Source organism: Podarcis cretensis, assembly GCF_951804945.1.
Source record: "Podarcis cretensis genome assembly, chromosome: 4".
NCBI classification, from domain to species: domain Eukaryota; kingdom Metazoa; phylum Chordata; class Lepidosauria; order Squamata; family Lacertidae; genus Podarcis; species Podarcis cretensis.
In genome coordinates, this window is record NC_137173.1 from 67,410,657 (window position 1) to 67,422,963 (window position 12,307).

Consider the following 12,307-nt stretch of genomic DNA (forward strand, 5'->3'; position numbering starts at 1 on the left):
TCTAATTTCACCTTTCCTGAACTGTACACCACCCACAAACAGATGGATTCTATGTGAAGCACAATTCCTTCACCCATCAATTTTTCCATACACGTTTGGGAATGGCCTTTTTTCACAGCTAACCTCACCTTCCTTAACTTTATTTATGTATGTATGTATGCATGTATGTATGTATGTATTTAGTATACCGCCCTATATCCGCAGGTCTCAGGGAAGTTCACAGGATAAAATCACAACATAAAAACACAGAATACATAATCAAAATAAAAACAAGAACAACCCAATCACACACAACCCAATTTTTTTTAAGGGCACTGAATGTCAGGAATTGAACGTCAGAAAAGTATGTCTTTGTACATTATTAGCAGATGTTTCCTTCCTTGGTTCATCTCTTTTTCTGTGAATGTGGATATCTCCAAAACTTCCATTTCCTTCCTCCATCTCCTTGCCCTTCTGTTTTCCAGTGAAATTGGCAAGGTCAAGAGAAAAACCTTGATTTTTATTTCTTATCACAGCACCATTGCACTTTTTTTAAAAGAAAAAGAAAAGCCGGCCATGTTTCCATAAAATTGACAAAACCTTCCCCCTAAACTTGTTAACCTCACTGAAGATTGGAGTGGCAATGGTGAAGGAAATGAAAGAAAAATCTAATGCAGAAAGATGCACATTATCAGAGTTACAGCCAAGGTTTTTTTTTTCAGGCAGAGGTCACCAGAGCTCAGCTCCAGTACCTCTCAGGTAGACACCATTTCCATTCTAAGAGAACAAGGGAGAAGTTCACGGTGAGCTCCAGGACCTCTTTTCCCAGAAAAATAGCATGGTTACAGCCACATAGTGACAGTAATCCTGCACTGTAAACTTACCAAAATCTTACAGTGTTCTGATGACAAAACATTGAAAGACCACCCGGCAAGACAACAGCAGAGACTTCAAACTAGATTACGTATTACCATAGTCTCTCAAAGATCACCTGTACTCCAAAATTAAGCCAGGGCATCTAAACATAGGTATCCTGCATGCAAATTTCAAACAGCTCTAAGATTTCTTCAGATGCTAGGTACTAATGAGGAAACATTTTAACACTCAGTAACTTCAACTGACAGATTTATTTCAAAATACATAAGCTATCTATTAAATGCAGTTGAAAGTCTTTTCCTGAAATGGGTGCTTCCTCCTGCCATCAGCAGCAAAGCTAACATACAAAATTGTCACCTCATATTCCTAGCACATTTTTAAAGCATTTATTTCCTAATGGTTAAAAAAGAAAGTTTTGTTTGTCTTAGAGCAAACTGATAAAAAGAAATGTTGAATAATGAAATCATATATAGCAGTTCATATGATTACCACATAAATTAACACACACACCCGAATTCTGTGGTATCAATGAATTACTTAATGCTATAGCTGAGCATTTTAAGCATAACTTATAAAATTAAGAACAAAAAACAGAAGACTGTAATGTTCTACACAGAAAAATAAAAACCTGAAAAGCTTTCTTATCACAAATATGTTTTTAAAGATGCATAAAAAGAACCTAATATGTTGCTGAGAAAGCCCAAGATGGTACTGTATTACACTAAGCAATGAACTACTACTAATTCACAAAAAGCCAAATACAACACAACCCAACACAACACAACACAATACTCCATGTTGGTCTATAAGGAAAAAATCTAACATCAACTGTCAGGCAATCTACACTATTAACAAAATAGTGGGCAAGCTTTCAAGTTTTTCAGAGCTATTCATCAGGCTGGATGTTTGGATGTTAAGCAAAGTGGTATGGCTGTGTGCATGAGAGAAAAGAAACCAGTTTGAAGTTGAAGCTACAAAGTCTGCATTTTTAGTCAAAGTCATATGATGGAGTGTAAGAGGAGATAGCAGGCTTAAAGGGATTAGTCTCTACCAGGTGCTATGCAGGCTTCAAATTACACCTATGAAACAGACGGTAGCTGATCCCCCATTTTTAATAATATAACATCCAGCAGCTCTGCCTCCAGCTTTAAGTGAAACAGACAGGTTCCTTGTTAGGTTGAGAACTCAAGCAAAACAAAGAACAAAAAATGGCAGTTTCTATATTACCAAAGCTGGAGCTTAACTTTATGTTGAGTACTAAGTAATAGGAGTCATTATTACCCAAACTGGGTAACGTTACCTACTGACTGTAGAATGCTACCCTCAAATACTCTACAAAATCACCCAACCAACAGAGACCAGCCTTGCTGTTCAGTTCCATAAGCACTGCTTTCATCAGGGCTAGCACAAGGATTCAGGGGGCCATCTGCATGTCCTGCTGATGCCTGCTGTCCGTCCCCTCTATAGGTCTATAGATAGGGTTTTAAGGATTATAATGTACCTCAAATGCAGGGCATTGCATTTGAGATACATTATGATAGTGGGCAGCCAACCACAGATGGAACCCAAGCTTCACTCATTCATAGCTGCTGGCCACTGAAACAGTTATGTAGGGGCCCAGTGGTGAAAGGAGTGATGACATGGCTTGCACAGGCTGGTAAGGAAGTCTTCTGAGCACCTAGAGCCCTTGGCCAGTACCTGACCTTGCTGACTACTGGTGCCAGGTCTAGCTTTGTGCTCTAGCTGCCTGAACTGCTACAACCTTTAAAAGGTAAAGGTAAAGGTACCCCTGCCCATACGGGCCAGTCTTGACAGACTCTGGGGTTGTGCGCCCATCTCACTTAAGAGGCCAGGGGCCAGCGCTGTCCGGAGACACTTCCGGGTCACGTGGCCAGCGTGACATCGCTGCTCTGGCCAGAGCCAGAGCCAGAGCCAGAGCCGCACACGGAAACGCCGTTTACCTTCCCGCTGGTAAGCGGTCCCTATTTATCTACTTGCACCCGGAGGTGCTTTCGAACTGCTAGGTTGGCAGGCGCTGGGACCGAGCAGCGGGAGCGCACCCGCCGCAGGGATTCGAACCGCCGACCTTTCGATCGGCAAGTCCTAGGCGCTGAGGCTTTAACCCACAGCGCCACCTGCTACAACCTTTAGGACTCATCTAACCTGGAGAACATTTGAGGCTTGAATTACAATAGTATTCAGTGTTCATCCAACTTTTACAAGTCTGCATACCTCAAATTTGACCTGCTTCCATCTGCACTACTAGAAGGATCATTACAATGTAAGGGTGACAACTTTTCCCCATAATGACATTCCTTCTTATCTCTCATTTTTTAAAAAGGACTTAGGACAAGCACTGTGCATTTTTGCAAGTGTCAAAAACTAATGAAGATTTTATGTACGGCTAGTTCAAACCATATTCTTTACCTAGGTCTGAGAAAGATTTTTTTAAATCTACCACTTCTGTATAGATAACATCAAGCAACAATGCAAGAACCAAAACTGGCATGTTCAAAGATAAGCTTTTCTTTACATCATAAACCACAGGAAGAGGTTTGCAAAGGAAAAATGTATTTCTGTGCACTGGATCAGGGCCACTATTCGCTCTCCTGAAAGGTGATTAGCACAATGCAGAGGAACAATGTTTGGTGGAATAATTTATAGATAACATTTTACGCAAATGATATCTCAGAATGACATCTCAAAAACTTAACACAGAACCACTTGAAAGAGTAACAAGTGCCCATATTGGTACAGCAGCAAGCAACAAACAACAGACAGTTTCTAGGGAAACAGGGGACAATTATTAGTGCCTTTAAGGCCTGGCTAGCTTTACCTGCATCCCAACCTAGATTTTAAAATACTTCTTGCTATATGATTTACAACAAGTGTTTTGAAGTTATATTCTTATATATGAACTACAGTCTGTGTGTTTCTCTACCTTTTCACATACTATTAGAAGCTTTGTGATAATGAATCAATACTGCATGGTTCCACAGGCAAAAAACAATAAAACCCCAGGGAGGTTGGTGCCCAAATTGTTGCAGATATGCAATCAGTTTAAAATACAGTTGTGTCTATTGAAATGGGTAGAAATGTAGATCCAGTTGAGAAATATCATTAATAAATCTGGGGGTATATCAGCCTTTCCAACCCCCACCCCTATCCCCAAGAACATTCTGTTCTAATCCACTAACAAAAATGAGAACAGGAACATATGACTATGTCCGGATCTGCACAGTATGGGCGCAGAAGGCAGCTGCTGTGGGGTGGGGGTGGGGTAGAGAACTATAGAATCCATTAACTGGCTTTTGTGTAAACTTTACTCTTTGGCTACAATCCTGAACTTACTTGATCAGAAATAAAACCAACTTCAATCAATAGAAGTTGTCTGTGTATGACTGATGCCAGAAGAACACTGTCTGTTGCATCCACTTTTTTATTTTATTTTTTTGATGTCTACTTATCCTCTTGGTTCAGTGGATTGGGAATGGGGAAATGAAATGCTGTTTGGGCACATTCCTTTTCTTCCTTTGACAGTTCTAATTATTTCCAAGTTAGGTTACAGTGGGCTGGAGGTCTCAAAATGTGGAAACAGCAGTGGATGTACAGTTCTCTACTGAATTTGGTGTTCTTTGAATCAAGCAAACAACTTGATTCTCAAAGGCAACTAAAAACTCAACTTCTTCTACTCTTGTAACTGGAGTGGTATGCATGAGTAACGTTTCATTTGTATCCCAAAGGATCTCAACCTTTAATTCATCCCAAAATAACACAAATGCATACCACAAGTGTCTATCTTCCACTACTAGCAAAAATATTAGCCCCTTGAAGGTGAAATAGCATCTATTGTTAGTGCAATATTTTTAAATTAATATTTAAAGTAACGATGTTAAACTCAGGAGCAAAATTTTCAGAGGCTACTACTTGCCAAAAAATATTTTTTTAAAAAAAAGCAACAGGAAATGTCTATTATATAAAGACAGCTGCAACATTTTTGCAGCTGGTAGAGGAGGAGGTATATATCAAACAATAACAAACTGTGTGCCTTTACAGCTGCAAGTTACTACAGTTTTCATTTGTTTTCACCTCCCTTTGTAGACTTGCAGAGGAAATAAAGGATGTGGGATGATGAGACAGCATAAAACTAAGGCTCCCTTCCATTGCAATCTACAATCTGACTCCCAGTGTGAAAAATTAGGAGTTACAATACATGTGAACTACATGACGGAATGAACAGCATTCTGGAATCAAACACCAAGTACCAATAGGTGCATTAGGTAACAAAATTCAAAAACAATTCGGAAGTGAGATAGGAGCTGTAATGAGATCTACTCTTGTGTGGGTTTTATTAGGATTACTTCTTGCAAAGATCAAACCAAGAATCTGTATACAGGGCAATGGGAACTAATGGGTGAATTTGCTTATTCTGTCCTCAAGATGTTCTTGAGTATAAAATAAACAGCAGTTCACTTTTACAAGCTAACAGCACCCATATTTTCTACAACTCTGTACTGAAAAGGTTTGTCTACCTATACTCTGCAATCTGACAGGAGCCACAGTTTAAACACCACTCCCTGTACTCAAAGCATGTGTGCACCTTACTAACGAAAGGAGACAGAAGAAACAGAACAAGAGCGTACAAAACACCAAAACAAAAAAAAAAAAAAACGTTGACACAGAGAAAGACAACAGAAATGTGTTCTTGCACCACATATCAAGGTTTGCAAAGGGGGTGCAGGAAAGAAGATCGCCTTCTTTTCCAAAACCGCACAACTGGACTCGTCATGAGGCTGGGGGCACATCAGACAGGCGAATCACACAACCTCGTGGGAGAAAGTCACAGCATCTCTCTATTTTTAGGCACAACCAGAGTGCAACTCTCCGACCTGGGGGAAAAAACCTCACCCGCTAATAGTTAGGATGAAGGCACTCTGCACATGCCCAGAAGACACTCTGCACGTGTGTGTGTGAGAGTGTTTGCGCGCCCCTCCTACTACTTTACCTGATGAAGCGTCTCGGCAGGCAGCTGCGACGCCCGGAACAACTCCGCCACTTTGCTCCCTTCGGCGGCGGCGGCGGCGGCGGCGGCTGGGGTCGCTCCCGCCGGTCCCCCCGCCTCGGGCGCAGCTTGGCCGCCGCCGCCGCAAAGCGAGAACAGCTCGGAGTAGCCCTGCTGCTCGCTCGCAGCCAGGAAGAGCGCCGCGGCTCCGGCGGCGGCTGCCGCTGCTCCAGGCTCCATGGCAGCGGGGAATCAGGCAGGGGGCGGCGCGACTCCCGAGGCCGGGAGAGAAACTCCTGGCGGCGGGCGAGAGGGGCGAGCGAGGAGCCTCTGCAGCAGCCCCGGCTGAACCTCGTCCTCCGTCCGGCGGCGGCGGCCTCCCCCGCCGCCGCCTCCTCCTCCCCAGTGCGGAGCGGAGCTGCCTCTGCAGTGCTGCCCGAGGGGGGAGGCGGAGGAGGAGGAGGCGGCGGCGGGAGACGGAGAGAAGCTTTCTTCTTCTTCGCGCCTTCTTCTTCTGCTTCCCTCAGAGGTTTTCCTCAGAAAGCCGAGAGCGGGAAGCAGCGGCGGCGGCGGCGGCAGCTGCTCGGGAAAGGGAAGGGGAGGGAAGGGGAAGAAAAAAAGCTTCCTCAGGGCACGTGCCCAAAACGGCGTTCCCGCTCCGCAGCCTCCACCTCCACACGCCGGGCTGGAGCAGGAGGCAACCGCCGCCGACGCCGCCTCCGTGGGGTGAGGGGGGTGAGAGCCACACTCTGAGGAGAAACGCTAGACGCCCACATGGCCACCTCAGGGACGGGCTTGCTTGACCCTGACGCCCTGCTCTTCGAAGAATGGCGCAGTAGGGCTGCGCATCTGAGCATGTGCAGAGAGCCCTCCCCCCCCCCATGAAAAAAGCAGCCCCACAGCGTTTAAATCTCTCTGGCATCTGGGCACCAAGGTGTGCCCAGCAGAGGCCACCTGGGGTTAGCTGTGGACTTTCCTCTCACCTGAAGACTTAACTCGAAGCCCAGTTCAGAGGGTGGGTGCAGGTGACCGTGGGGTAAAAGTCTTAGCAAAATGGATACTTCTTGGCCAGTGCTGTTTTTCTAGGGGGAGAAAGGGGGTGCCGGAACTCACCAGGGACACCTCTCTCTTAGAATAGCAATGGCACCCACTTGAGAGGTTATGGAACTGAGTTCCGGTGAGTACCCCTGAAAAAGCCCTGGTCTTGGCAAGGGTGCCCATTTGAATGAAATATTGGGGGGGGGGGTCCAAAGAGACCCCACGTCGCATAATCGATCACAAGATGCGGCGCACGCACACCATTTGAATGGCAATGCCTATCTATTTGGGGTGGGCACCCCCTCACATATTTTATTGGGAAGACCAGAGGGATATCAGCCCCCAGGAGTTTGGTCTTGGAGAACAACATGGTTTTCCAGAAGTAGTGCAAAAACCCTTGTGCTCAAGCTTTTATTTTGGTGGGCCAGGGAAAGGTGACCAACAGGGCAAGAAGATTTTGCAGTTAACATAACTACCTCAGGTACTTGGAGTGGGATATAAATAGACATGCAGTTTAAAACTGGTTTGATGACATTGGGTTGCTTTGAGTTTTTGGCTTGCTTTGAAAACTGCTTTAGAGAACCCTATCTTTAGAAAAGTGATTATTAAATAAATAACAGGGAAGAGAGAATGGCCTGCAGTGAAGTTTTCAGACAAACACCTGCTGTCTTCTCGGTTAAAACCTACTATGCTCCTGTTTGCCTTTTAAAAACAACCTGCTGGGTGTGCAGTGCATTCCACTGCAAAGATGGCAGATTTGCAGGGATAGACCATTTTCCCAGTATGTTATGTTATTTTGCCTTTACTACACGTAGACCTCAAATAACCCACCCTACTGACATAAGAAACCATTCAAGTTTAACAGATGGAGGATTATATTTTAATAGGAATTGTTTCTTGAACTACAGAAGAGTTATTAACAGACAGAAATAAAATGAAACATATTTTAATACTTGTTTATGCTTCGATTCTCCACATACCTGACAATCAGAATGGAGATGAGAAGAAAAAAGAAGATGTAAGGAGAAACAGTGTTTGGGTTAGTTTCAATGGTATAGAAAACTGAGGAAATGTTTAAGTTGATATTGCATCCTTTTATTAACCTTCTGTTGCAGGCATTTGTGCCTTAGGCCAAATGAAAACATACACAGCCAACTGCATATTTAAGTATGGCCACAGCTGTAGAAAGTTAAATATGTGCTTATGGCTCGAACCTCAGCTAATAAATGTGCATAAAAACAAAATAATCAGTCTTATTTGGCAATGAATCACATTTGGTGGAATACTATCATGCATAAATTAAACAGTTCTATCAGACCTTTCTTTAAGATCATAGTTGAGCAAATGTGTGAACCAGTATTGCCACCACACATGAATTTGAACAAGTTAATTTTTAGCTAGCCGTTCATCACCAAATTAGATCCTAAACAATCCAGAAACTATTCAGTCCAATTTCACAAAATGTAAGACTGGTAAATATGTCAATAATGATTGACAGGAAGTTGATAAACTCAGCACTCATATTAGCGATTTTGTTCCTTGTTAAATTGTCAGCTAATGTAAAGTCAATTTTAAAAACATTTTCTACTGTACTTTTCAGTGTTTTACATTTATTCTAACCACAACCTTTCTCAAGGCCACCACATATGTTCTATGAAGATACAAGCCTCGATTTAGTCAACAGGTTGTCATCCACTGCAGCATATTAGTCACCAGTTTTGAAATTGTCATACTTCGTCACCAGCAGTTAGTTGCCTTTCCAAATTACCCATTTCCAAATTATTACAACTATGACCATCAATTTCACATTTATAATAAAAATGAGTTTATTTCAAGTTTTAGATGACTTACGCTGAATAATGAAATGGCAAGGTAATATGCTATGCCAAGTATATTCAATGGCTTTGTTATTTTCTGCAATAATTCCTGCAGTTTCACACAGTGGAAATGGCATGATCTCAATCCCATACATTCACATTGTCCAAGCACATATTAGAAAAGGGGTACTATCCTAAGTTTCTTTTATAGGTCTATAAAAAGGTAAATAGTTAAGCAGGGGCAGGTACAGCAAAGACACCTGGTAATCCAGGCACAACAAAATCTAGGTTTGCAAGTAAAGCTCAATACAAATAGAAAATATGCAAGCAGTTCCTATGCAAATATTCATCCAAGGAGCATGTGAGTTTTATACTGGATTAGAGCCATATTGGTCCTGCTGATGTTAACAGAATGTCTTTATGGCTGCTTTATACAATTACTAGGAGGATAGCACACCAGTATATGGCAGCTGTGAATAATATGAATTCCATTTTTGTATCGTTAAGGAAGGAATCAAACAAACAAACATACAACTGCTAATATGCTATTACAGAAAATCTGGAAAGAGACTACACTTAGAATATTTTGTTCAGTTCTGGTCTCCACATCTCAAGAAGGATATTGTAGAGCTGGAACCCGTGCATTAAGGTCAACCAAAATGATCAAGGGGCTGTAGCAACTCCCTTACAAGGAATGGCTTTTGATCTTCCCGTAATCTTGAGTGTGCATGTCAAGATTATTTAGAGTGTTACTTAACACCTGTTTTTTCCTTTCATTGAAAAGGATACCGCCAGAAGGCCACCCAAGCTGTGTTTTATTTTAGTGGGTGTTCTGCAATTGCCTCTCCCAACTCTTACATTCAAGATGAATAGTTAAATGTCTTCTAAAGCTAAACAAAAACAGCTAGAAGTAGATGTAAAACTCAGGATGTGAAAGAGGGAGCAAAGACTTTGATTTAAAAATGTATTGCCTCCTGTAAGGATTTGTGAACACAAAAAGCAAACAAACTATTGAAGCTCTATCTAACCTTACTTTGCAAGCAATAAATATGTCATGGCAGAAATAATTTCCAGGGAACCAGATCTTGCAGAATATTTGACTTTGGAACAGCACCAGCCGATAAAGCAGCCGTACACAAATTCTTAAATTATTTAAACCACTTGGCTTCATTTCCATATTACCCTAGTCAAGTTTGAAAGGGAGGTTGGGAGCAGCAGTTCATATAACTTAAAAGTCTATACAGTAGTTGGTTCTGGATGGACAGCTTCCTGAGTGAAAGTGATTATAGCATCAACTGCCTTTGTTAATTCTTGGTGAATTTCCTGATGTGTAAGTGAATAATGCAAAGAATGTTACTGCATCTCTGGGAGGACACCTGACCCTTGCTTCCAAGGACGACCTATTATGAAGATATGAAAAACAATAAAAACAAGGAGGCAGGCTAAGGTACATTATGCCTCATTATGGTTCAAAGTATGCTTGGAATTTACTATACTTCTCATATATAAGAATTTAATAAGTAAACAGTGCCTGAGAACAAGAGACATTCCTTCATATTTGCTCCATTCTTCAAATCCCTTTCTGAATGGTCAGTGATATATATTTATGTAAGGCATAAAGCAGTTAATGAGCCTTGTGGAGCTTGTTTCACAACCTTCATGCTCTGCTCTAACATGGAAAGAGTGTGGATTTATTTTATCATATGTGTAAATCGGGTGGGAAACCTACAGCCCATGGGCCAATGTTGGCCTACCAGTGGATCCAATGCAGCCAGTGAGGCCATTTCCCCCAAACCTTGTCCATTGGCTGACATCACTGGGCAATTTGGTTGATGGGTGGAGTTCAATTCTGTGTTGGCTGCTCCTGCTGGTTCTGCAAAAGGAACTGGCATGTGCAGTCAAAGCAGCAGGATTTAACGCCTACTCACCAGCTGAAATATAACAACTGAATGCCCTCATATTTGTGCATACTATACCTAAATACTGATCAACATGCAGGCAAAGCAGAAGGAAGAAACTTTGTATATTTAAAGTTCTTCAGACAGTAATGTAAACCTGATAGCATTCTTCTCGCCTGAGACTTTAATACTGAGGTTTTCTGCCCCTTGAGAACCACTGAATATAAATCCACAAAAGGAGACTTTTCAAGTAGAGAAGTCATTTTTTAAAACAACCACCCAATTATTAAAAATGTCTCTCTAAAATATAGGTTATTAGTTAACAAATGTAATGTCTTTTTTAAAACGTGGCAATTTTTTTCTAGTGCTTTCAGTTCTATTAGAATGGCATTTTGAGAAAATAATTGAAGAAACAAAAGATAATGAATTAATCCAGTACAAAAAGAAACTTGTTTTTGTGCAATAGATTTGTTCATTTTAAAGAACTAGAGGAAACTGATGGATTAACAATAGAGATTAACAAAATTTAGCATTATAATCCTGGTTCAAGGGTACTTGAACTGCCCAATTCGTCTTCACTTAGCAAAACACTTATAGCAGAGCTAGGGAAATAGCTGAAATGCCTTCAAGTAAGAATATTTCGGATTCCAAAGCACCAGCAAGCTACTGAGTTAACTGACTGTTCTCCCATGCTCAACTCCTGTGCCTGGGGAAAAGACATAGGATCAAACCCATTTCCCCCTACGTAGCATAATTCTCTGGTCAGCCAGATCATCTATTTCAAGGTGTCAGCTTTGAACTTTGTATGTCAAAGAAAGCTTGGAGTCTAGCAAGCTAGAAATCCCCAAAGGGGCAACCTTCCCCACATAATCATTGTGGGTAATTTAACCATTTTGTACTAGCAGCATGCTATCATCCCCTTGATCAAAATGCTCAGGGAGATCTTGAAATGAAGAATGAAATTAAGGAAACACCCAAAAGAGGAGATATTAGAGTAATGGGTGAATTCAACTACCCTACATATGGCTTTAAGAGGATTAGACAAATTCATGGAGGTGAGGGCTATTGATGGCTACTCCGCAGTTGGAGGCAGTAATATCAGTTGCTACCACAGGAAGCTGGAGTGCTTTTGTGCTCAAATTCTGCTTGCAAACTTCCGACAGGCCTCTGGTCGGCCACTGTGAGAACAGGATGCTTGGCTAGATGGGTCATTGTCCTGATCCAGCAGCCTCTTATGTTTTTAACTATGAAAACCCAGTGCGTAGACCCCACAAGCCCAGAGAGATTACCTCGCACCTTTCATCATGAAAGGAAAACAGAAGACAACACACTTGACACTTTCTGGGTTTTCAATTGACGGAAGACACTATTTGCTAATGTTTCCATAGTCACCTTTGACTGGATTTAACTTTCCAGGGGTCATTTATCTTTACCTTACCATAGAATTTACCTTTTTTTCCCTTGAACTAGAACAATGTGAAGCAAGGTCATGCTTCTTGTGGAAGAGCTGTCCCTAACTGTCAAGACTTTGTAGCTCTTTCATGACACAGAATCTTAAGAGTTGTAAGGGACCCAAGGGTCATCTAGTCCAACCCCCAGCACTGCAGGAATCTTAGCTAAAACATCCATGACAGATGGCCATCCAACCTCTGCTTCCACTGCTGAACAGCTCTTACGGTCAGGAAGTTTTTTTCGAA

At 42.0% G+C, this 12,307-nt stretch overlaps 1 protein-coding gene across 1 annotated transcript in view; it reads right to left on the minus strand.

Annotated features, from left to right (window-relative positions):
- Window positions 1–10,225, minus strand: part of REPS2 (RALBP1 associated Eps domain containing 2) — a 75,993-nt gene extending 65,768 nt beyond the window's left edge. The window contains exon 1 of the mRNA XM_079972682.1: window positions 5,861–10,225. Coding sequence (XP_079828808.1) covers window positions 5,861–6,097 — 237 coding nt within the window. The 5' untranslated portion in view covers window positions 6,098–10,225. The remainder of the gene's footprint in view (window positions 1–5,860) is intronic.
- Between the last annotated feature and the right edge of the window lie 2,082 nt (window positions 10,226–12,307).